Here is a 26,294-nt window from a genome sequence, read left to right on the forward strand (position 1 = left end):
TGGTCTTATGTTTGGATATGGTTCTGACTTGTTTCCCAGCTCCAGCTATGGATCTCGTACCACTGAGGGGATCAGTTAGCCAAATCAAGAGCAGCTGGTTCCCCACCATGGCTGTGTGCCACTATTGCACTTGTGTGGGCATCACAACAGGTTATTTGCTGCTACATAGGTTCGACCATGAGTTGCGTGGACAGATATTGGTCGTTTCACCAAGTCGCCCATGTAGCACCTTCTGGCACTGGACATGCTGACTGTCTGTGGACTGTCTCTCTCCTGGCTTCCAGCCATTGCTGGGCCATTTTATGTCTGAGCTGCATATGGTGTCTTCAGCAATAAGATCTTACCAGTAACCTTTGGTGGGTCATCAAGTACTCTGACTGAAATCTGTCATTCGTTTAGAAAACCTTGTAGGTTTCTCTGATCAAAAGCTCATTGTTGGTGATAGCCCCAACCTGGTACTGGGAGTTACAGGTCATTGCCCCCTAAGATAATGAAGGAAAATATAACCATTATATAGGAGTTAGAGAGGTGAGAGAGAGGAGGAGGAGATGGAGAGGGAGGGAGGGAAGATGGAGAGGATATTGGTAAGACTTGAACCTTACCTCTCCAGTGTCTTGTGGATCAGGTGTGTCCTGTAAGGGCCTGGTGAAGGTTAAGACATTTGGTGTGCCTTTTAGGAAGGAGAATTTTATGGTACCATTGGCGTTTGGGTCTAGATTAGTGTTTCCCACCTCTTCGATGCCCTCCCCTCCCTCCCTATCCATCCTAGTGTCTATTCCATGAGATTCTTGCATGGTATGTAAGGTATCTTGGGTAGATTCAGTTTAGGTGCTGTAGATGAATGAGACTATGTGTCAATTTTTTTTTTTCTGTGATTGGGTAAGTTCACTGAGAATGATCTATTCCAGGTTCAACCATTTTCCCTCAAATTTCATTGTGTCATTTTTTTCTTACTGCTGTATAGAATTCCATTGTGTAGATGTACCACATCTTAGTTATCAATCCTTCTAGTGATGGACATCTGGGTTGATTCCAGCTCTTAGCTATTATGAAATGAGCCACTACAAACATGGTTGAGCAAATCTCTCTGGCCTGTTATTTGAAGGTTTTAGAGTAGATGCCCAGTAAGGGAATAACTGGGTCTGTTGGTTTCTCTATAGTTAGCATTTTCAGGAGTCTCCATATTGCTTTCAAAGTGGTTGTACCATCCTACATTCCCACCAACAGTGGATTAGTGTTCCTGCTTCTCCACATATGTGCCAGCATTTATTTTAGTTTGATATTTTGATGTTTGCTAACCTTACTGGGTTAAGGTGGAATATCACACTTGTTTTAATTTGCATTACTCTGATGATTAGGGATGATGAACATTTTGCTTAAATGTGTGTTTGCCTTTTGTATTTCTTCCTCTGTGAACTGCCTGTTCATGTCTTTGACCCATTTTGTGAGTGGGGTGTTTTGACTTCGTACTGTTTAGATTTTTGAGTTCTTTGTAGATTCTAGAGATTAGGCCTCTATTAATTGGATAATCTGCAAATATTTTCTTCCATTCTATGGGTAATCTATTTGCTTTGCTTATTGTATGCTTCTCTGTAAAGAAACTCTTCAGCTTCACATGATCCCATTAGTTGAGTGACTGTTTAAGATCATGAGCTACTGGGGTTTTGTTCAGGAAGTTTTTTCATTCCTATATCATGGAAAGTACTTCCTAAATTTTCTTCCAGTAGTATTCGAGTTTCTGGTCTTATATTGAGGTCTTTGATCCATTTGGATTTGAGTTTAGTGCATGGTGAAATGTGTGGATCAAGTTTCAGTTTCCTGCTTGTGGTTATCCATTTTGTCCAGCACCATTTGTTGAAGATGCTGTCTTTTTTTCCAGCCTATATTGTTCAGGCCTTTGTGGATTATCAAGTAGCTATAGTTGCTTGACCCAAAATCTGGGTCCTCAAGTCTATTCCATTGGTCAATTCTCCTGTTTTAATGCCAGTACCATGCTGTTTTTATTACTATGGCTTTGTAATATAGCTTTAGATCAGGTATGGTGATGCCACCATAGGTATTTATTTTGCTGAGGATATGTTTGGATATGTGAGGCCTTCTGCCTTTCCTTATGAAATTTGAGATCATTTTTTCTATCTCTGTAAAGAGCACTGTAGGGATTTTAATTGGAATTGCATTAAATCTATATATTGCCTTTGGTAGGACTGACATCTTCACAATGTTAATTCTACCTATCCAGGAGCATGGGAGGTCTTTCCATTTTCTCAAGTCCTCCTTAATTTCCTTTTTGAGTGTTTTTATGTTTTCGTTGTATAGATCTTTCACTTCCTTGGTTAACATTATTCCAAGGTTTTTTTTTTTTTTTTGTTGCTATTGAAAATGGGACTGTGTCCCTTATTTCTTTCTCTGTATCTTTGTCATTTGCATATAAAAATGCTACTGATTTTTTTTTTTCATTGATTTTGTGTCCTGCTACTTTGCTATAGGAGTTAATCAGCTTCAGGAGTTTTGAGATGGAGTTTCTCGGGTCTCTTACATATACAATCTTGTCATCAGTAAATAGAGCTAACTTAGATTCTTCCTTTCCAAATTGTATCCCTTTTATTTCCTTCTCCTGTCTTATTGCTTGAGCTAGGACTTCAAGTACTATATTGAAAATCAGAGGTGAGAGATGACAACCCTGTCTTGTTCCTGATCTTAATGGGAATTCCTCCAGTCTCTCTCCATTAAGTATTATTCTGCATCTATTGAAATGATCCTGTGGTTTTTATGTTTAATCTTGTTTATGTGGTGTATTACATTGACCGATTTCCATATGTTGAACTGCCCTTGTGTTCCTGGGATGAATCCCACTTGGTCCAGGTAGATGATGCTTTTGATGTGTTTTTGAACTCTTGAACTGTTTCTTCCATCTTGTCTTCCAGATCAGAGTTTCTATCCTCCACTTTGCTGACTCTATTCTTGAGAGCCTCTAGAGAGTTTTGGACTTGTTCAATTAAGTTTGCATTTTCTACTACTTTTCTATGTATCATTTCCATTGCTCTGTTTAGCTCCCTTTTCATATCATTTTCTGATTTTCTTGATGATTCTTGGAATTCATCCTTGCATTTCTTTATGTCTTCTTTTAGTATGGCCAGTTGATTTTTAAGGTCCTTTTTTTTTTTTTTTTCACTCTCCCTCAAGTCCCTTAATTCTCTTTGAAGTCCTTCCAATGTCTTATCAATTTGTTCTAGATTAGTGATGGTAGCATCCTCATGATTGTCGGTTCTTTGTTGCTTTCCTGAAAGTTCTATCAGTAGGTTTGTCAAGGTTGCATTGCTCATAGCTTCAATTTGATGTTCTGATCCTGAGGGTTCTTCTATATTTTGGTTAGATGTATTATTCATTGTAGGACTAGGTGATCTAACTGGATTTTCTTGCATTTGATTTTTCATGTTATTTCTTTTGTGCTGTGTTCTGCCCATGACAGTGTATGGGCACATAGGTGGGTGGATCAGTGTGTGCTCTAGTGTGATGGGAATCTGAGCAGCTTGGGGCAGTTGCCAAACTGCCTGGGCTTTGGCTCCCGCCTGCCAGAGCCACCTGTCTACTGCCTGACAGGGGCGCCAAAGTTGCCTGAATTCTCAAGCGGTAATATGCCATAGCTGCCTGCATTTGAGCCTAGAGGGGGACTGAGGTACCAAGGCCTGAAGCAGCCCAAACTCTGGTTGGGAACACTGGGACCCGGAAACAGTCTGTGCTCCCCTGTCTCCGGGGGCTGACCAGGAAGGCACCTGAACTGGCGCAAGCCAGAGACACAGTCTGGGTTTGTGTGGCATTTGCTGTGGGACTGGACTCACTGAATGTGCAGCGGCAGGAGCAGTAATGTGGGCAAATGTGCTGAGCAGTTTAAGCTTCTGCAGTGGCGGCGGGCCTGTGGCCAGGCACAGCAGTGGGGAGCAGCAGCTGGGTGCAGGAGAGGGCACGGTGGTGGTGCAAGGGACTGCGGGGGGTGCAGGAAGGGGTGCAGGACCATGCGGTGGACTGCGGTGGGGTGCAGGACTATGCGCAGGAGGGTGATGGGGCATGGGATGGGATGGAAGGGTGGCGGGGTGTGGGATGGGGCACGCAATGGCAGCGAGGCGCCATGGGACAGTGCACGGGACAGTGACAGGGCATGGGATAGGATGCGGGAGGGCACAACAGCTATTTGGTGAATGGGTGTTCTACCCGCCTGCAGGGGTATCAATGATTCCCTGATTTCTCCCCTTCTTAGCCCCCCACTGACAAGAAGACCCAGAAAACCTTTAATTTCTTGCCCTTTCTTCCCCAGGATTTGCAGGGCACCTAGGTGGTTGTCATCTTGGCTGGAAGTCCATATCTCTTGTCTCTTAACTGTCTTTGAACTCCTTCTCTTTTCTTATCTATTAGGTCTAGTCTACTGATTTCAGCATCCGCATGATTATTGGTCCTTTGTTGCTTTTCTGCAAGTTCTTCCAGTAGCTTGGTCAGGGTTTCATTGCTCAAGGCTTCATTTAGTTGTTCTTATCCTATTGACATGTCTATGTTTTGCTTAGAGATGTTCATTGTAGGACTGGGTCATCTAACTGGATTTTCCTGCATTTTATTTTTCATGTTATTTCTTTTGTGCTGTGGTCTGCACATTGCAGTATCTGTGTGTGTTGGTGGTTTGGTCAGCCTGGGCTCAAGAACAATGGGAATCTGAAGCAGCTTGAGGTAGTTGCCAAGCAGCCTGAGCTTTGGCTATCACTTGCCAAAGCTGCCTGAGCTCCAGCCTGGCCAGGGTGCCAAAGTTGCCTGAGCTCTCATACAGTAATGAGACAAAGCTGCCTGCACTTGCACTAGGAGGGACACTGAAGCACCAAGCAGTGAAGCAGCCCAAACTCTGGTGTGGCTGTGGGAAGCCATGCTGGCTTCGTCAGGCTTTGCCATGTCAGCTTGTTTACTGCTTTTGTATCCTAATTGTCTGCGCATGAGCACATGATGTTATTCTAATATGGTTGCTCACCCATCCCGATTGGGTGATGCAAAATCATCTGATGAAACTTAAGCCAATCAGACGACGCTATACAATCACATGACCATAAGTATATAAGCTTGGCGCTCCGTAGGGTCGGGGTCCTTCTCTCTTTCAGTTTGGAGCTCCCAATAAAGTGTGCTTGAGAAGAATCCTGTTGTTGTCGTTCTTCCTGCTGGCGGGAGGGGCGCAACAAGTGGTGCCGAAACCCGGGAATTTGTCAGCAAACGGCCAGTTGAGAGGACCCCTGAGGATACTTCCGAGGGAGGATTCAGAACTCAACACACGGAGCAGCGGTACCGGTAAGTCCCCTGGTGCTATATGATAAGTTTTTGCCTGTAACTGATCTATAAGTAACGTATATAAGGTTGCAAAATGGGACAACACCACTCTACCTTTTTGGAGCCACTTCAGGAAGTATTAAAACAACATAAACTTAAGATTTCAGATAAAACTCTTAAAGGGTTTTTGGAAGAAGTGGATATGATAGCGCCTTGTTTTGAGCTTACTGGGGGTTTAAATTTGACCTGCTGGGATAAGTTAGGCAGAGACATCGACCGTGAGTCAGAAACGCGAAAGTTGCGCGCAGGTACACAGCCCTTATGGCGCTTGGTGTGATCATGTTTGGAGGACAAACGTTGTGAAGAAGTGATCAGGGAAGGCCAACGCATATTAGCACATCATCAAGATAGCATGTCAGAGTCTGAAGAAAGTAAAAGGGGACAACAAAAAAAGGTTAAAATGAAAAGTGAACCTAGGTTTCAGATAGAACAGAATAAATGTGCACAGAATAAAAGTAAATCACAAAAGGAAGGGCCACATTCAGGTCCGAAGCTATATCCAGATTTAACGGAACTTGCAAATTTATATATAGAAAGTTCTAGTGAATCTGAGGGAGAAGAATTAACTCCAGAGGAAGAACAGGATTTTGAGGAAGTAGAGACCAAGTATGTTCGGGAATGTTCTAGACCCAGACAAGATGGCATCTTTACTCCTCCTCCAGCTTATGCCTCTACAAGTAAAAAATGTAAACAACAAGATGGCCGACTTCCGTTCAGGGCGTGTCCTTCGTCCGGATGTAGTTTGATAAAACCAGAGACTTGGAGAAAGTTGGCTAGTGCTTATCCAGTTTTTGAGGGCCCTAATACCAATACTAGATATCATGAAGCTATAGGATATAAGGAACTCAAGGATCTTGCAGAAGCTACTAGAACTTATGGGATAAATGCTTCTTTTACTATGGCTTTGTTAGAACGTCTTTCTAGCAATTGTATGACTCCAGCAGATTGGTTTGGAGTATGAAAGGCTTGTTTAAGCCTAGGACAATATTTAGATTGGAAATCTCTATCTACTGATGCTGCTCAAAGTCAAGCCAGAATAAATGCAGCAAATAATCAGCCAGTATGGAATTTTGATATGCTTATGGGACAAGGACAATGGGCTAATAATCAGATTGCCTATCCTCTTCAAGTTTATCAGCAAATAAATGCTATTGCTCTCAGAGCCTGGAGGGCATTGCCAAATAGAGGGGAAGTATCAGGCAACCTTACTAAAATTATTCAGGGAGCTACTGAACCATTTTCAGATTTTGTAGCTCGCATGATGGAAGCCACTGGTCGTATTTTTGGTGATGCTGATCAAGCCATGCCACTTGTGGAACAACTAATTTATGAGCAATGCACTAAAGATTGTAGACGGGCCATTACACCCTGGAAGGGGAAAGGACTTCAGGCTTGGATGAAAGCCTGTAGAGAAGTTGGCGGTCCACTATCTAATGCAGGGCTTGCTGCAGCAGTTTTGGCTGCCACTAGGGGACACAGAGGAACTTCTTCATGTTTCAAATGTGGAAAAACTGGACATTTTAGAAAACAATGCCCACAAACTAATTTTAAAGTGCAGGGTCAGGCTCGATTACCTGGCTTATGCCCTAAGTGTAAAAAGGGAAAGCATTGGGCAAATGAGTGTCGCTCTATTAAAGATATCAATGGACGACCAATTAACAATGGACGATCAATTAACCAGTCAACAGCTAATACAACAAACGGGGTCAGGGGCCCCCGACCTCAGGGCCCTCAAATATATGGGGCACTTCAGAATCCATCTCTCCGCCCTCCAGCACAATCAGACGAGCAACTCCAGGTTCCGCAGGATTGGACATCTGTGCCACCACCAGACTCATATTAACACCACAAATGGGAGTGCAACCTGTAGAGTCAGATTTTCAAGGTCCATTACCCCCTAATACTGTAGGTTTACTGCTTGGTAGATCGTCTTCAGCATTGAGAGGATTGACTATTACTCCAGGAGTTATAGATTCTGATTATACAGGCACCGTAAAAGTTCTTTGTTCATCCCTGAAAGGAATTATTGCCATTTCACCTGGGGATAGGATAGCTCAGTTATTGGTTATTCCTAGCCTCCATAAACAATTCCCTTCTGGTGAGCAAATTAGAGGGAACAAAGGACTTGGCTCTACAGGAGTTGATTTGACATATTTATCCATGGAATTAGATGAGAGACCAATTCTACAGCTTACTATTGAGGGAATACATTTTCAGGGATTGCTGGATACAGGAGCTGACCGAAGTATTATTGCAAGTAAGTACTGGCCCAAGAACTGGCCCAAACAATCATCTTCACAAACTTTGCAAGGTTTGGGGTATGCTCAAACTCCAGCTATTAGTTCTCGGGAACTTACATGGTCTATCTCTGAGGGACAAAAAGGTAAAGTTATGCCTTATATAGTAGATATTCCTATTACTTTATGGGGGAGAGATATGAATGCACAAATGCACATTATGGGACCGATTCAGCGAGGTCTTCCTTTATTATCTAGTTTACCAGATGGCTGGCCTCTTATTGTTATTGACATAAAAGACTGTTTCTTCTCTATTCCTTTGGCTTTGGAAGATTGTAAAAGATTTGCCTTTACTCTACCAGCTATCAATCATGAGGAACCTGATCAACGGTTTCAATGGAAAGTTCTCCCACAAGGGATGGCCAACAGTCCTACTATCTGCCAACATTATGTCAGCCTAGCAATAGCACCTACTAGAAAACGATTCCCGAAATTGCGGATTTGTCATTATATGGATGATATCCTCTTAGTAGCTCCCATGCAGGACATTCTGTCAAAAGCATTTCTATCTCTCAAAAAGGATCTCGAAGCCTATGGTTTACATATAGCTAGTGAAAAGGTACAGGAAGGAGAGGTAGGTAAATTCCTTGGAGCAACTATTACTACACATATTATTAGACCTCAAAAATTACAAATTAGAACAGATACATTGCAGACATTGAATGATTTTCAAAAGTTATTAGGGGATATAAATTGGATTAGACCATATCTAAAGATTCCTACTCATGAACTGAGACCCCTATTTCAACTATTAGAAGGTGATTCACATATCTCCTCATTTAGAACTTTAACTCCAGCTGCACGAGGAGCTATTTTTAAAGTAGAGCAAGCATTACAGTCTGCATAGTTATGCAGATTAACCCCCGGACAACCTATACTATTGTGCATTCTTGCTACGCCAGAAACTCCTACAGGGGTCTTATGGCAACATGGTCCCTTGCTTTGGATAAATTCTCATTCTTCTCCTAAAAAATGTATAGAGCATTATCCTACTATGGTAGCCACCCTTGCTCTTCAAGGTATAAAGTCATCTTTAATGCATTTCGGTATGGCACCTGATACTTTGATTACCCCTTATAATTCTGAACAGATACGTATTTTAGCTGCTACTATTGATAATTGGGCCATACTTATGTGTTCTTTCTCTGGAAGATTAGATAATCATTTGCCCAGAGATCCATTATTGCATTTTGTTTCGCTACATCCTATTGTATTTCCTAAGATTACCTCGCAATCACCTATTGTTGGTGCTTTAGATATCTATACTGATGGCTCTAAGACAGGTCTTGGGGCTTATGTCATCCAGGGAAAACAACCGGTTACTGTACAATTTGAACCAAATACTCCTCAAATAGTAGAATGTCAAATTGTGTGTCATGTATTTGCACTTTTTAGTGAATCCTTTAATCTAATTTCTGATTCCCAATATGTAGTTAATGCTGTGAAGAATTTAGAAGTAGCAGGTCTTATTAAGGATACTAGTCCTGTTGCTGTACATTTATCCAAGCTGCAACGTTTAATTTGGTCTCGGACTAACCCATTTTTTATTCAACATATTAGAGCTCATTCTATGCTCTCTGGTCCCATGGCTGTTGCCAATGATCTTGCCGACAAAGCCACAAGAGCCTTTTTTCTACTCTCTTCTGATACCTTGTCTAAGGCTCATAATTTTCATAACTTGTATCATGTCTCCTCTGCAGTGTTACGCAAAAAATTTCATATTTCTCGGGCCATGGCACGTGACATTGTCGTTAATTGTCCTGCTTGCGTCCCTTTCTTGCATTCTCCTCATGTTGGCATTAATCCCCGGGGACTACGTTCGGGAGAACTTTGGCAAATGGATGTTACTCATATCTCATCTTTTGGCAAATTGCAATATATTCATGTGTCTATTGATACTTGTTCAGGAATTGTTCATGCTTCTCCCCTTGCTGGTGAACGTACTCACCATGTTATTACTCACTGTCTGGAGGCCTGGGCAGCTTGGGGTAAGCCCCGTGCATTGAAGACGGATAATGGACCTGCGTATACTGCTAAAAGTTTTCGTCACTTTTGTGACGCTATGGGAGTAGTGCATACCATTGGCCTTCCTTATAATCCCCAAGGGCAAGGCATTGTTGAACGAGCCCATCGTTCTATTAAAGAAGGCTTACAAAAACAAAAAGGGGGAATAGGCCAAGGCCACACCCCAAAGAATAAATTATCTCTAGTACTTTTTACTTTGAATTTTCTGACGATTGATGCTGTGGGTCTAACGGCAGCTGATCGTCATATGACCCAATCCCCTCCTTGTTATGAAGATGCAAAATGGAAGGATGTACTTGAAAATGTTTGGAAAGGCCCGGATCCGGTTATAGCCAGATCCAGGGGAGCTGTTTGTGTTTTTCCACAGGGCCAAGCTGATCCTATCTGGGTGCCAGAGCGGTTGACTCGAATCGTGCGTCATGAGACAACAAGGAATGACAACCTCCTTATTACTACTGATGATCCTGAGCCTGTTCCTGCCGATGATGATAAAGGGAATTAAGATGCAATTTTGGGCTGTGGCCAGGACATGGCCTGTCCCTATGCCAGTTCATTCATATTCTAGTGTCTTACCTACTCTATTTTCTACATCCTGTCAAGGGGAAATGCCTTGCATCAGGGATCCTATGCAAATACCAACAATTTATAATCAAACTTCTTTTCAACTGAATGGCACTTTGTGTTTTTTCCAGGGTAATAAGAACCTAGCTCCCCCGTGTATTGTATTACAAAAACAAAATCTTAGTGCTTGGCAGGACCCTTTAGAAAAGTCTAAAGTTGATATGAGTATAATACTTGCAGCTTTAACTCAGATAACTAAGGGAAAACAAAATGGGTCAGGAGAGGGAGGTAATGTTACAAATGTTAATATTACCACATTACTGATACAGAGTGAAGTGACTGTCCCTTCTAGACAGCCAAATCTTAAGATAAATGCTAGTAATGTAAAAGGGGCTCCTTGGTGTGAACCTAATTATGCATTTCCTCTGATTTTTACTCCATGTCAGAGTTCAGATAAAATCCAGAAACAGATCTTGCAGGGATTTCAAATGACCCCTCCATTAAGGCGTTACCAATTTAAGAGTAAAGGAAATGATACACTTAGTAATAGTGCTGGTTGGCCCTGGTATCAATGGCTTCTGTCCAATGAGGCAGGTGCAATGGCGGATGTGTCAGCCTTAGCAGGATTATTGGGAACTAAACATGCATTATGGAATGTTTCAGCAGTTCGAATCAATACGAATGATAAAATTTATATTAAGGATATAACTAAAAATCACCAATTGATTAATAGTAGCTTTAATCCAGCCTCAATTTGTGTACAAGCTCCATTCTTTTTTCTAACAGCAAATGTTAGCACCAACATCTCTCTGATAGATTGTAGAAATATCACGTGTTGGCTTGCAGAGTGCTGGAATGCCAGCGTCAATTTGGCTTTAATAGTAAAATTACCTACTTTTGTCCCCATTCCAATAGAGGCGGATCCAACTACCTTTCCTTTAGTAGGACTTATTCGTCATAAAAGAGATTTTGGTATTACTGCAGCAATCATTTCCGCCATCGTCATTTCAGCTGCAGCAGCAACTACTGCTGCTCTTGCTATGACATCTCAAGCTCAAACTGTGGAAGTTGTTAATAACATAGTAGAAAAGACTTCTGCAGCATTAGAAACACAAGAAGCAATTAATAAGCACCTTCTTGCTGGTATTCATCTAGTTAATCAAAGAGTAGATCTGGTGCAGAATCAAGTAGAGGAATTATATAAAATAATACAACTTGGATGTGTTTCCCAGTATCAACATTTGTGTATTACTCCTTTGCAATTTAATTTTACTGCTTCTTTTAATCAGAGTCACAAGCTAGCTGAATTTTTGGCAGGAAACTGGACACTTGAAGGAGAGCAGCTATCTCGGAAGTTATTGTTCCAGATTGTACAGCTGAATGGAACTCATCTGGAGCCAATCTCTTTGGGAGATTTTACTTCTTGGCTATCTTCTTCATTTTCTTTCTTTAAGGAATGGGTGGGGGTGGCTATGTTTGGAGCAGCCCTTTTGTGTGGTATGGTGTTCTGTCTCTGGCTTATCTGTTGAATCAGACGACAACATCAGCAGGATAACATAAAGATTGTTCAGGCACTTATGGCTTTGGATCAAGGAGCATCTCCACAAGTATAGCTGGCTAGCCTGCGTAATGGTTAGTTTCACCCTGTCTTATGTAAGGCCTTTGTACACCAAGTGACCTTGTTGTCATTGCACCTTGGAAGGCTTACATCCCTGCATGAGCAGCCTTTGCACCCCGAAGGGATTTTTCTCATTGCACTCGGGAAGGTGCTTAAGCAGGCTTTTGGTCTTGGGCTCTACCCTCGATTGGACTGGCCATCATGAGGGCTGGTCCTGGATCGGGTATCCTGAGGTTCAAAACAATTTTTATAAGGGGGAACTGTGGGAAGCCATGCTGGCTTCATCAGGCTTTGCCATGTCAGCTTGTTTACTGCTTTTGTATCCTAATTGTCTGCGCATGAGCACATGATGTTATTCTAATATGGTTGCTCACCCATCCCGATTGGGTGATGCAAAATCATCTGATGAGACTTAAGCCAATCAGATGACGCTATACAATCACATGACCATAAGTATATAAGCTTGGCGCTCCGTAGGGTCGGGGTCCTTCTCTCTTTCAGTTTGGAGCTCCCAATAAAGTGTGCTTGAGAAGAATCCTGTTGTTGTCATTCTTCCTGCTGGCGGGAGGGGCGCAACATGTGGCAGAACACTGGGATCCAGAATTAGTCTGTGCTCTTCTGCAATAGGACAATGGCAGTCGGCTAGCACAGCAGACAGGGAGGGGATGACACCTGAGCTAGCTTAAGTGACAGACGCAGTCTGAGCTCACTGGGGAGTTGCAATGGGCCTGGGCTTGAGCATGAATTTGTGGTGGCTAGAGCAGTAAGTGTGCAGGTGGGCTGAGCAGGCTAATCTTCCACAAGCAGGGATCTGTGCAAATTGATCAGAGGAGCCTGAGCTACAATGGGCCATCAGGTGTAGCTTGGCCAAGGCCACTCGTGGGAAGGAGTAGAAGGGTGATCACCCTTGTGCAGTGAGGCAAGTGGAACTATGTTGGCCTGGGACACTTTTCCTACAGTAAGTGTGGGACTTTCCAGAAGTTGGGACTGTGGGTATGGTGGCTGCTTGGGGGGAAGTGTGGGCTACCCACAGGCAAAAGAATCAGTGATTCCCTGTTATTTTCCCCTCTGTGCTTTCCCACTGGCAATCTGTTGGAGATTGCTCTTCCCTAAAAAACCCAGTGAACACTTAATGTCTTGCCTTTCTTTCCTGGGGATGTGCGGTGCAGTTAGGCGGTTGCCATCTTGGCCCGAAGTGATGGCTTCTGTGGTTTTATTGACTACGTTCTATATACCTTTTGTTTGTGCTGCTCATATTCTTCAGTGTCTAGGATTCACAATTTCATCTTTTTAAATTTGTTATTCTCTCTCTCTCTCTCTCTCTCTCTCTCTCTCTATATATATATATATATATATATATAAAATAAAATAATATAACTATATAATATAACATATTATATATAACATATTATATAATAATATAATTATATTATATACATTATATATACAATATAATATATACAATATATTTTTTATATATATGTAATATATATATATATATATATATATATTTTTTTTTTTTTTTTTTTTTCAGTCTTGTATCCCTTCACCCCCAGTCTCCATTACCTGAGTGCCCTCTTCAGTAGTATCCTTAGTGTTCACTGTGGGGTAATTAGGGCCTCTGTCAGTCTCTGGGAGGAGGCTGTGCCTCAGGATATTTCTAACCCCCTTGTGGCTCTTACAGTCTTTGTGCATCCTCTTCCACAACAGTCCCTGAGCCTTGGCAGGAGTGTTAGCAGTTTGTTAATAGTGTTGAGTTCTCTGTAGACTGTATTTCTGCTGTGAAGTATTTCAGTTCTCCACCACGTTTGTTGCTATTTCCCTGGAGGCAGCTTGCAGTCTATCATTGGGAGCAACACTTGTGTAGCTGCTTCCTTTGCAGTTTCTCCTGGATCCTGGTGACTGTGGTGTAGGTGGCCCATCTCATGATGAGCAGTTAGCTGTCCTTTCTGGTCAAATTGATGGATCTTGGAATGTCCCAGTATTCTCTGCCATCTGTAAAATAAAGCAAATTTTCCAAGGAAGCATGAGAGAAGCTCTGGTGAAGGGGGCTAGGCATATAATTTTGAGAGAAATGTTGATGAGGATATACTAGAGAATAATGGGGTCTTCTCTCTGTCTGTCGTGAGCTACCTGCCTGAGGGATGCTGTCTTGGTTCTAGTACCAGTTATGACATCTCTCCCACTGAGCAGACCTCAGGTCCAACTGGAGGGTAGTTGGTTATCCACAGAGGCTGTATGCCTCTATTGCACAGTGTGTATTTCTTGTTTAGTTGGTGGTGACCATTGTGACTCTAGTTCCCATAGTATTTCCAGTGTCATAAGGTTTTGCAAGGAGAAGATTTTCTTTGCTCTGTGTTCCCATTGTTCTCTAGGTGTCCTAAGATGGCAGCCTGTGTTCCCTTTAGCATTGGGGATGGGATTTTTAGCTCTGTTGGATGACCAAGTGCTTGGCAATTGCTAACACTGTTTTGGGGACTCATTGTTTCTCAGGTCAACTACTCACTGTGGGGAATAACCTAGTTTCAATCCTGACATTCACCAGCCAGAGACAGTGATTTTAGGGTTAAGTGTTCTTCACCTTCTACTGTGCATATCAGTCTGGCCTGCCTGCCTCCCTTAGCTGGGTACTTACTGTACCAACTACTATAGTCCTTAGTTTTGTGTATTTACTCTCCCCACCCCCCCTTTTCCCCAGACACTTCCACTACACCCCCCAAATATTCTTTTCCTTAACTAGATTTTCTGTTAATCCCTCCTCTACTCCCTCTCTCTCTTCACTTTTTCCTGGTCTGTAGTTTCTTCCTTATTTCATTTAGCTGTTTACCTTTATTGTTTTCATATTTGTTGATGTGCTTCTTCATGTCCTTTTTGATATTGTTGACTATTGTTATCATTTTAATGAATTCCTTATTTAGGATTTGATCTAGTCTACTTTTGCTGTAATCCACTGCTGTGGAATTTTAAATTTTTGGATTACTCAAGTGCTTTGAGTTTTCATCCTTCATATGTTCTTATCAGGTTGCATATCTTTATTGGGACATTTGTTTGATTTTCTAATTCATTGGTTAAAATATTTGCGATATTCAAATGGGAGTAGGTGATGTTAGGGTTGAGTTATAGTTTCACCCCACTAGGTCTGGTATAGTTCAGTAGTTCACTCTTCAGCTTACATGCAGAAGGTACCATATGTGAGCTCAATACTGCTTGGAGAGGAAGCTACAGCTCATAGGCTGAAGGTGTCACACATGACCTCTAGCACTGCTCAGAGAAGAAGCCATGATAAAGCACAGGCACAGGTCTGCTGTGAATATACAAGAATAACTGGTTAAATCGTCAACCCTCAGCATCAACAGATTTTAGGGGTGCATAGAAAGCTGTGTATTTAGATATTACTTACTAAGGGTGGAATTGAAAAGTAGATAAGCAGAGGAAGACTAGCTGTTAGTATTAAGCAATAGAGAAAAATAGAAGAGGGGAATGTAGACAGAATAGGGAAAATAAAGAAAGGAGGACACAGCCAGCCCTAGCTAACAATAGAATGAGAGAGAGAGAGAGAGAGAGGAGAGAGAGAGAGAGAGAGAGAGGGAATGAATTATAAAACGCTTTTAGGCAATGTAATACAATCATACAATCCTGGGATTGGGGTGATGGTCCAGCCAGTAAGATACTTTCCATGTAAGCATGAGGACCTGAGTTCAGAGCACCCACACTCAGGTAAAAAGCAGGTGTGGTGGTACATGCCTGTATTCCAGGGCCATGGAGGTGGAGACAAGCAGATCCCTGAGACTTGCTGTCATCTATCTTATCTAGCTGAATCAGTGAGCTCTAGGTGCAGTGAAAGACCCTGTTTCAAAAACTAAGTTGGGATTGTTTGAGAAAAACACATAAGGTTGACCTATGGTCTCTACATATACCCAAGTATGTGCATACATGTGTACCCCATGCACCTCAACATGCACACACAAATGCATGCACACTATGCATACATACACATGTAAAATAACAACAATCCCAGCACCTGTGAGGCTGAGCCAGGGAGGCCATAAGCCAACTTTTGTACTGTGGGAGAAAGTGTCTCAGAAAGGAAAACTGGGTGAACAAGAACAGGGGAGGGCTAAACTGGGGAGAAAAGGAGCAGGATGGACTGAATGGGTCCACACAATAGGATATGCCTTTATTTCATGTTTAACTTTTTGACAATTTCCTACAACATATTTTCATTATATTCACCCCATTATCCTTTCTAGATCCTCTTTGCACCAAACCCTTTCTTCCAAACTAGTTCCTTTCTACTTTCACTCTATTTTTGCGACCTGATGGGCTTCATTAATGTTGTCTGCATGAGCATGAGCTGGGGGTTATTTATTAGAACATGGTTATTTGCTAGTGGCTTCATGACTGAAGAATGTGACTTCCCTCCACCCCCTGTGTAATCACAAACTGTCTATATCTCTTCAGGGAGGCGCTGGAATCTGTTTCCCTCTCCTATCCCATAGGGGAATGTTGATGGGCTCAAAACATGGATATTAAATAGGAAAGGAACTATAATAATGAAGTAAAGGGATGTGAGATTGCTTAGGGGTTAAAAGCATTAGCTTGCAAAGTTTGATGATCCAGGGTAGATTCTCCAGTGCCCACTTAATGCTAGATTCACAAAGTAGCACATAAGTCTGGAGTTTTCGGTGACAGGACACCTTGGTGTGCACATGTCAAAGTTCAGATTTAACCAGTATCAAGTGATCTGTACAAAAGTCCTATGACAGACAAGAGAGGAAAAAGTAAAAAAGTAAAGCAGGTAATGAAATAAGTATAGGAAATTAAAAAGAGATAAAGGGGCTGGAGGGATTGCTTACTGGTTGAGACACTTGCCTGCAAAGTCAAATAACCCAGGTATGATTCCCAAGATCAACATAAGACAGATTCACAAGGTGGTACATGTGCCTGGAGTTCATTTGTAGTGGCTGGAGACCCTGACACTCCCATTATCTCTCTTTTTCAAATAAATAAAGATGAAAAAAATGTGATGAAGGCAGGTTGTGGTAGTACATGTCTTTAATCTCAATGCTCAGGAGGCCAAGATGAGAAAATATCTTGTGAGTGAAAGGCCACCCTGAGCTTACATAGTGAACTCCAGGTCAGCCTGGGCTACAGTGAGACCCTACCTCAGAAAAATAAAGAGATAAAGGAGACCAAGTTCAAGTTTTCCTCTGAAGGATTCATTTGCTGGGATGGGATAGATCTGGGATCTGTACTGCTTTCTTCTGTAGCTTTTGGGGTCACATCTTCTGGTAGATCAGGACTCTGGTCTCTCAATTCTCTCTATATTATTTCCCCTGCAACCAAAAGGTGTGGTTTCTGCCTCACTCAGGGGTTGTTTTTCTCTGCCTTTTTATTTTCAGGCATTTAATCCAGCTGCCAGAAATATTTCCACTGACCCAGCTACCCCAAGAAGGGGCTGGATTTTGTATCCCTCTCCTATACATGATGGAATTCAGATTGAATTCTGATGGAATTTCTCAGATCCTGGCACCTTTAACCATGCACCACTGCTGATCCTACTTCTGGGACCTAGTGACTTTCACTCCAGTCTGATTCAGACCATTTTCCACTGTGTGGAACATTTCTTGAATCTGACAAAAAAAAAAAAAAAATGTCCCTCTCCTTTATGGCTGGGACTGTGTCTCAGTGGGTAGAACCTTTTCCTCGCATTCAGAAACCCTGGGTTTCATTCCCAGCTTCTCACAAACCTAGCATTGTGGTGCATGTCTGTCATCCCAGCACTTGGGAGGTAGAAATGGAAGGATCAAAACTTCAAGATGATCCTCCAATATGTAGTGAGTGTGAGGACAATCTGGGCTATATTTGACCCTGTCATACCTGACTGATTTCACTGTATCTAGAGGACATCTGCAGGCCAGTTTCCAGAGTATAATCACCTGACACTTGCTCTGGGTATCTAGACGGGGCTGTGAAATGAGTGTGTTTGCCTAGAGCCACCTAGCTGCAGACTTAGGAGGGCTTCTCACTATTTGCCTAGTTCAAAAGTCCAGAACTGAGAGGAATTTCCCACACCTGAATATTATGCCTTCCTAGGATTCATGACAGGATATTCCCACACCTTAATATTATGCCATCCCAGGATTCCTGACAGGATTTTCCCACATCTGAATATTATGCCAACCTATGATTCCTTACAGGTTCTCCCCACACATGAATATTATGCCATCCCAGGATTCCTGACTGCTTGTACTTCAGATCTGCCCAGTGATAAGTCCCCATTTGTGGTTTGGAGCTTTTGTTTTATTTTTTTTTTTCTGTTGTTCTTTTCCTTTCTCTACCACATGATTTCCCCCTTTTCTTTATATAATTTACAAAGAATTTTTATGTGTTTTTGATGGTTTTTGCATATAACATACTTTTATCATCTTCACCCCATTAACCTGTTTCCGCCCCACCCCACTACTGATGAACCTTTCTTGTGTCCATGTTCCTCTCCTACCTTTATGCCTTCTTTTTATGCCCCACTGAGCTTCCTTAGGGCTGGCATTACCCCAAGTTGGGGAGGGACAGCTTGGTTTTATTCTTTGGCCCTCAGTTCTAATTCTGCTCTGTTGCATTTAGGTTCAGCTTGCTGGCAGAAATCACCCAACCAATAGCAGATTTTGGGGGGGGGTATATATTTTGGCTGACAGGCTCGAGGGGAAGCTAGATGATGGCAGGGTAAAAAAATGGCATGAGCAGAGGGTGGACATCACCCCTGGCCCACATAAGGTGGGCAACAGGCATAGGAGAGTGTTCAAACACTAGCAAGGGGGAGCTGGCTTTAACACCCATAAGCTCACCCCCACAGTACACTGCCTCCAGGAGGCTTTAATTTCCAATTGCCATCAAGTGGGAACCTAGCATTTAGAACACCTAAGTTTATGGGGGACATCTGAATCAAACCACCACATGCTCTAATTCTCTTGGTACTGAAATTGAAGTGTGGTGGAGGTTTTGAGGGTCTGGTTGGTCTTACTCTGCACATGCAGTGAACGCTGCCTGCATGGGAGTGAGCTCCATGGATCAGTATCTCTGGATCTCTCCACTTTCTTCCTTTCTTATTTTTCTGGAATTACATAACTGACAACTTCAACCTTTACAGACAATAAACCAGGGTAATTGCCCCCCCCCTCCATTTTCCCTTTGAAACTCCACTCTCCATCATACCCCTTCCCCTTCTCAATCAGTCTCTCTTTTATTTTGATGTCATCATCTTTTCCTCCTTTTATGATGGTCTTGTGTAGGTAGTGTCAGGCACTGTCAATTGCTGGATATCCAGGCCATTTTGTGTGCAGAAGAGTGCATTGTAAGGAGTCCTACCAATACTTTGGCTCTTACATTCTTTCTGCCACCTCTTCCATATTGGACCATGAACCTTGTTTCAATGCTGAACACTCCTCTGTCACTTCTTCTCAGCACCATCATGCTTTCTGTATCACCCCAAGGTCACTGCTATCTGAAGAGAAACTTCTCTAACCAAAAGTGAGAGTAACTAATATATGGATATGACCATTATGAGAACAGCTTACTAGGCAGTTTGGTGTGTATAGTATATACATTTACCCAGACACCACTAGAAGTTATACCCCTAGGGCTCATGGCTTTCCCTGTCATAGGTTTTCTGTATCAGGCCTGTATTCCCTCCTGTGGAGCTTGTCTTCTGATTCAACCAGAATGGGTCTATCATTCTCTCCTAGGTCCAGATGTTGAAAGAAAATGTTAAAGTTAAAATTAATTAATAGCATATAGGAGGCAGAAGCAGGGGGATCATTCTGAGTTTGAGGACAGTGTCACATACATCAGTTCATGTCCAGCTAGTACCTAATGGCAAGACACTGTGCCTCCCGAAAGACCAATAGTCATGGTAGTGGGGAATAGGGACAAGGTGAAGGATGATGAAGGGAGTCAAAGGGAAGTTCCCACCCAGGTTATTAGCAGATGATGTCTCTATGACTCACCACAGTATCTTGTTTCCTTGTGTCATGTGTATTTTCAATTTGGCACTGATTTTGGAATGATATAAATATTAGGGATGCTTGAGAACAGATTTCTCCAGGGATGTATGGCTCTCACATCTGGTAGACTATTAGGGGCTTGAAAGCATGTCATACTTTCCTAGGACTGTTGTAATAGTATGAGATGTCAATTTATTGTCATAGTTATGGAGACTTGAAATATGAAACAAAAGGCTAAACTCTCTGGACAGCAATCAATATGACCTATCCTGTTTCTGTCTCAACCTTCTGGTAGCCTTGGAAGTTGCTTGGCTGGTATGTTTTGACTATCTTCACTGTGTGTTTGTTTTCCAGTTTTTAAAAAATATGTATGTTGGTACTGGGTAATTGAACCCAGAATATCGGACTTTGCAAATAAGTACTTTTTACTACTGAGTCATCTCTCTAGTTGCACAGGATGTTTCTTGCCGTTATCTATCCTTTATGTATCTATGTCTCTAAGCTTTTCCAGTGGATAAGAATGCCAATTATATTGCAACAGGGCTCCACCATCATGACCTCTTCTTTATTTAATGCCCTTTGTAATGACCTTGGCTTCAAATAAGATCACATTTTGAGGCCCTGAAGGTTAGCTTTTCAACACATCTTTCTGTTTTTTGGACACCCTCACATGTATGAACATGAGTACATACATTACACATGCATGTGCATGCACACACATGCAATATAGTGTAGCAATAAGGTATACACAGTCATTGCTTGCCTTTGGCACAGACACAAAGCAGTCAGAGGAGTGAACCAACTTCTTTGCAAAAGAGAAACCTGACCTTGAGTTAGTGCGGATAGACACCTTTGACACTGGGACGTTGCAGTGGGCTGTTAGAAGTGGGGTACCCTATGCGATTGATTAAGGGTGAATGCTGGCTTTCATTGCTCTCAGCCTACACTGGAAACAGGGCATCAGCTAGAGGAACTGTCACTCATGCATCAAGGCGGTGGCTCCGTGGGTCTGTGTCTGCCTTCTGGGGCTGGTTCTTAGAGCCAGGAGTCTCTCTGTGCAGATGGACATTGAAACCACCACAGATACCCTTACTTGGACTGCTAGGATCTTCAGGGAATGTATCTAGGATACTTAGAGTTCATGATTACTTAAGGGTTACTTTTGGTAGACAAATACCAGTTCTAGGAGCTAAGTGAGATAGAAAAACTTAAAGAGCAAGAATGCTCTTTCTGAAACTGTTCAGGAGGGATTGATCCAAATTAGAGAGCATGTTCCTCACTGTGAGAGGGAGTCCAAGTGGAGAGGGTGTTCATAGCAATAGTTAGGAGTATAGTAATAGTTCTAAATAAAACGAGGCACTCACCCAGCAGTGACAACATTACCATGACAACTAGGTGCCATAACCAGGGACCTACCAGAGACAGGCTGTGCTCTGATATGCAAATGAGCTACCCCTAAGGTGGCTAATCAGCAGCCAGTGTGACTAAGGAAAGAATGGATACAAAAATGCCAGCAAAAGCTCAGAACACGATCACTCAACTCAGAGGGGCAGACTCCATGTCCCTCTGTGTGTTGGTACCCACCAAGAGAAGGTGCAGCCTGTGGGACCCCTTGGCAGCCTGGCAGGGAGTGGAACAGACAGAGGAGAACTCAGAAGCCATCTGCAGGCCAAGTGACTTTTCAAGTGAGTGCCTCAGCGGTTTAGGCTTGTTGAAAGAATAAAAGAGAAAGGGTTCTGGCTAAATTAACATGTGTGAATAGTGAGTAAAATGTGGCATAATCCACCTCCTCACTACTAAGTTTAGAGCTTCCAACACAGGGTTAGAATCATGTCTTAAGGAAACAAGAGAACCTTCCACTTTTGACCACGGTGCTGGGGGCAGGTAGAGGTATGAGAAAAACTTGGACTTGCTGGCTAGTCGAGTTCAAAACTGGGAAATAAGGTAGGAGAGGAGTAGAGGAGGACCCATGCATATCCACCACACACACACACACACACACACACACACACACACACACACACACACCATGTATCTGTGGTGGTTTCAATGTAGGGTTCCCTCAGTCACTTCATGTGTTTGTGATATGGCCTCATACCTAATCCCCAGCTGGAGGAGCCTTTGGAATGTTGAGCCTTGCTAGACAAGGTGTGTCACAGGGACAGACCTTGAAGTTTATTAGTCCAAATCTACTGGGTGTTCACTAACGAGCTAGCTCACTCTCACTGCTCCCTCCCTGCTGATGATGAAGGAAGATGTGAGCTGATTGCCTGCTGTGCCATGCTTTCCCCACTATGGTGAAACGTCCTCTTGACACTGTAGGCCAAAGTAAGGCCTGTTCTCCCATAAGCTGTTTGTAGTCAGGCATTTTGTCTTAGCAATGAGAAGGTGACTGCAACAGTATCATCTTCTGGAATGTATTTACCTTCTCATATCTTATGTGGTTTGGCGATCTGGGGTATACTAAACTTCTCAAGGAGATTTCAAATTTATGCTTCATTTCTGCTTTCTATTATAGTTAAAGGAGCAATGATGTTAATCCTCCCAAAAATTTTGGTAGAAGTCAGTACTTAGTGCATCCAGCCCTGGGATTTTTTGTTATTCTTGTTGCTAAGACATTTCTTTTTGCCTTCTTCTTTTGTTTTTTCAAGGTAGGGTCTCACTCTGGCCCAGGCTGAGTTGAAATTCATTATATAGTCTCAAGGTGGCTTCTAACTCACGGTGATCCTCCTACCTCTGCCTCCCGAGTGCAGGGATTAAAGCTGTGTGCCACCACATCTGGCTCTACTGGAACGTTTCTTACTGCTGTTTGAGTCACATTGCTTGGGCTGGAGAGCTGGCTCAGAGTTTAAGGCACTTGTTTGTAAAGCGCAATGACCAGGATTCCATTCCTTAGAACCCTTTTAAAACCAGATGCACAAAGTGGTGGATATATGCACCTAGAGTTAGTTTGCATACCTGGAGGTCCTGGGATGACCATTCTCTCTCCTCTCCTCATTTCTATCTGCTTATAAATAAATGAATAAAATGTTTATTTATTTTAAATCACATTCCTTTAGATTTTAAAATATCCTCTTGCTTTAGTTATAGTGGGCCATACCTGTGTAGAAATTTTTCCATTTCTCCTATTCCAGGTGTGTAGAGGGTCAATTTTCAAAAATATTACTCAATATTCAACAGATTTCAGTGATTATCTGCTGTAATATTGTCCCTTTACATCTCTGAATATTTTTCATGTCAGTGCTTTTCTGCTGTAGTATCTGGCCTAGTATCTCTAAATACCCTCTAGGTTCAGTAGTTATCTGTAGTAGTATTCTGTCTTTACATATCTAATTTTACTCATTTTATTGTGTGATGGTTAGTCTTCATTGTGAACCTGAGTAATGTTAGAAGAGACCTAGAAAGCTGACACATGATCCAGGTGTGACTGTGAGGACATGTCCATGAGGGTTAACTGAGAGTAAAAACCTATTTTGGAGGTAACATCTCAAGGGTACTGAGCCCAGACAGAATAAGTGGAGGGGGCAAGAAAGATAATGAAATACTGACATTCTTTTTTCTTTGTTTCTGGCCTGACCATGCCATGAAATACACTGGTTCAATCACCTGTCCCACCATGAGAACTTAATACTTTTAAGACTGTGAGCCAGAATAAATCCTTCCTCCTTTTTTTCTATTTCTGCCAGGTACTTTGTAAGACACATTACAAGTTCCAATAAAATGGAAAATTAGTAGCAGAAATACAGGTTCATTTTTATGATTACAAGTGACCATGTGGTCCATCAGCCTTAGAAATGGTTTGTAGGAAGGATTCCACAGAGTTTGGACATGTGAGCTAGAGGCGCCAGAGTCCTGTAAGCAGAGCTGCATGGGTCACTCTGGCTGGAAGAGAAGGATGGTGACAGACATGCCACCAGTGAAGATAGCACTCATGACATTCTGTATGGAAGCAGGGGCTCCAGTGCAAATTGGACTCATGTTCATGTTTCATTCCGCTAAAGAATTGTTTCTGCTGCAGCTGTCTACAGCCTCTGTAGGTGACTTAGTTTACATGTTACAGATAAATTAATTTGGCAGAGGAAATGTCTAAGCAGTATAGTATCCAGGCTGCAGTATGGTTACTGCTGGCTGCATTTAACCAGGTTTAGGCTGCGAATTGGGAATAAAATGCAAAACAGAAATAATTGGAACTATGTGAAATCTGGCCACAAAAGAAGCAACCTGAAGCCAAGTATTTTCCACCATCACAGCATGAACGATGACCTGAAGCCCTTTTAGGTAGTGGCTAGATCCCTCTCATCAAAGATTTCAGGTTTTAATGTGTCAGCTCATTTGAAAACTGTTTCATTGAGAAGAGAATGTTTCTGGTGTACCTGTGCCAATAGGAACTCCTAAAAAAGTTCTTCTCAGGTTCAGTAATTAAGGCATTCTGAGACTGCTGCATCCATGGTCCAAAGGGGTCCAGCTCCTGCTTAAGTTGATGAGAAACTTCAGCACATGCTGCTGGATTCACAGACATTCAGAATGCAAGCATTTCAGAGTCAAGGACACTTTCCCAAAATGTTTTTATAACTTGGACTTTCATTTTCAATATTTCTAAGAATTTTTAATTTCTTCCTTCACTGACACAAGTCTCACAGAGCATGCTGTTTAGTATCCAAGTATCTGAATACATTCACAGCTTGTTTTTAGTTTCCATTTCTTTGTTTATTTTTTTATTGGAGAGAGAGAGAAAAAGAGAGAGAGGGACAGACAGAGACAGAACTGGCATAACAAGGCCTCAGCTACTGCAATTGAACTCCAGACACGTGTACCACTTAGTTAGCAAGTTTAACCTTGCAATTACCTTACATTTGTGCATCTGGCTTACATGGGATCTGTTGAGTTGTATATGGGTCCTTAGGCTTCTCAGGGAAACACTTTAACTGCTAAGTTGTCTCTCCATTCTAGTTTTCATTTCTCTAGTAGGCTGGCTGCCAGGCTCCAGAGATGACTCAGCAGTTAAGTTGTGTACATGAAAAGCCTAACAATCTGGGTTTGATTCCCCAGTACCGATGTAAATCCAGATGCACAGGGTGGTACATGCATGTGGAGTCCATGCAGTGACTAGAGTTCCTGATTTTCTCTCTCTTTCTCTTTCTATCCTTGTAAATAAATAAATAAGTAACATATTGGATTTTCTTTTTATCCTCAATTGTCTCTCAAAATGAGATGATTTCTATTCTTTTCATTTCTTTTTTTTTTTTTTGAAACAAGGGATAGCTGGTTCTTATAATTTAATCCAGTCATCTATTTCACCTCTTTTCATTTGTGATTGATATTGATGCTTACTATTATTGTTTTGAGAGGGATGGTTATTTATATATATATTTTTTTTATTTTTGTGATTTATTTGATTATTGTTTGCTCTTTTTTTTCCTCTCCTACAAAGAGTTTGTCATTTATTATAAGGAAGTTTCCAGGAAAAAAAAAGGATGGTTTTCTAGGGAGATGATGCAATAGATGAAATACTTTTGGAATAATGTAAAGTCCTAGGCTCAGATCTTCAGAACCCATGTAAAATCATACTCAGTGCACAAGCATTTGAAGTCCTGGTGTACCTATAGAAAAATGGGAGGTGGGAAAAAATTGTCAGTAATCCTGTGATGGCATAATATTCAGGTGTGAGGAAATCCTGTCAGGGTCCAAGGGTGGCATAATATTCAAGTGTGGGAAATTGACCTCCCCTTCCAGACTTTTGGATTTGGCAAGTGGTGAGAAGCCCTCCTGAATCTGTAGCCAAGTGGCTCTAAGAAACACACTAATTTCACAGCCCAGTCCAGAAAACCAGGGCAAGACTCAGGTGATTCTACTCTGAGAGCTGGCCTGCAGAAGTCCTCTACCTACAGAGGAAATTAGTCATGTATGACAGCGTCAAATATAGCCCAAGCTGGCCTCAAACTTGCTACATATTTGAGCATCATCTTACAGTCCTAATACTTCTCTTTCTGCCTCCCAAGTACTGGGAGGACAGACATGCATGACTACGCCAGGTTTGAGAGTCACTGATCATGGAACCCAAGGTTTCTGCATGCTAGGAAAAGACTCTGCCCACTGAGACACAGTCCCAGCCACAAAGGGGAGGGACTTTTTCATCAGATCCAAGAAGTATTCCACACAGTGGATAATGGGTCTGAGTCATAGCCTGGAGTGAAAGCCACTAGTTCCCCAGAAGTAGGATGAGCAATGGCATGGGGTTAGAGGTTCCAGAGTGTAAGGAATTCCATCATCATTCAATCAGCATTCCAAAATGTATATGAGAGGGAAAAAATTCCAACCCCTCCTTGATGGGAGTGTGAGTAGCTAGCTAGTATCAGGGAAAAGTTAGCTGACAGCTGGATGAAATACCTGAAGATAGAAAAGCAGAATAAAACAAGTCCAGAGTGAGCCACAACC

General features: G+C 42.2%; 1 protein-coding gene across 1 annotated transcript in view; it reads left to right on the forward strand.

The window, feature by feature from the left end:
• Positions 1–7,209: 7,209 nt before the first annotated feature.
• Positions 7,210–26,294, forward strand: part of LOC101603966 (vomeronasal type-2 receptor 116-like) — a 50,366-nt gene continuing 31,281 nt past the window's right edge. Inside the window, 2 exon segments of the mRNA XM_045134740.1 lie at positions 7,210–7,615; positions 9,089–9,761. Of these exon segments, the coding sequence (XP_044990675.1) occupies positions 7,210–7,615; positions 9,089–9,761 (1,079 nt within the window).

The sequence above is a fragment of the Jaculus jaculus genome, chromosome 15 (assembly GCF_020740685.1).
Source record: "Jaculus jaculus isolate mJacJac1 chromosome 15, mJacJac1.mat.Y.cur, whole genome shotgun sequence".
In the NCBI taxonomy this organism is placed as follows: Eukaryota; Metazoa; Chordata; class Mammalia; order Rodentia; family Dipodidae; genus Jaculus; species Jaculus jaculus.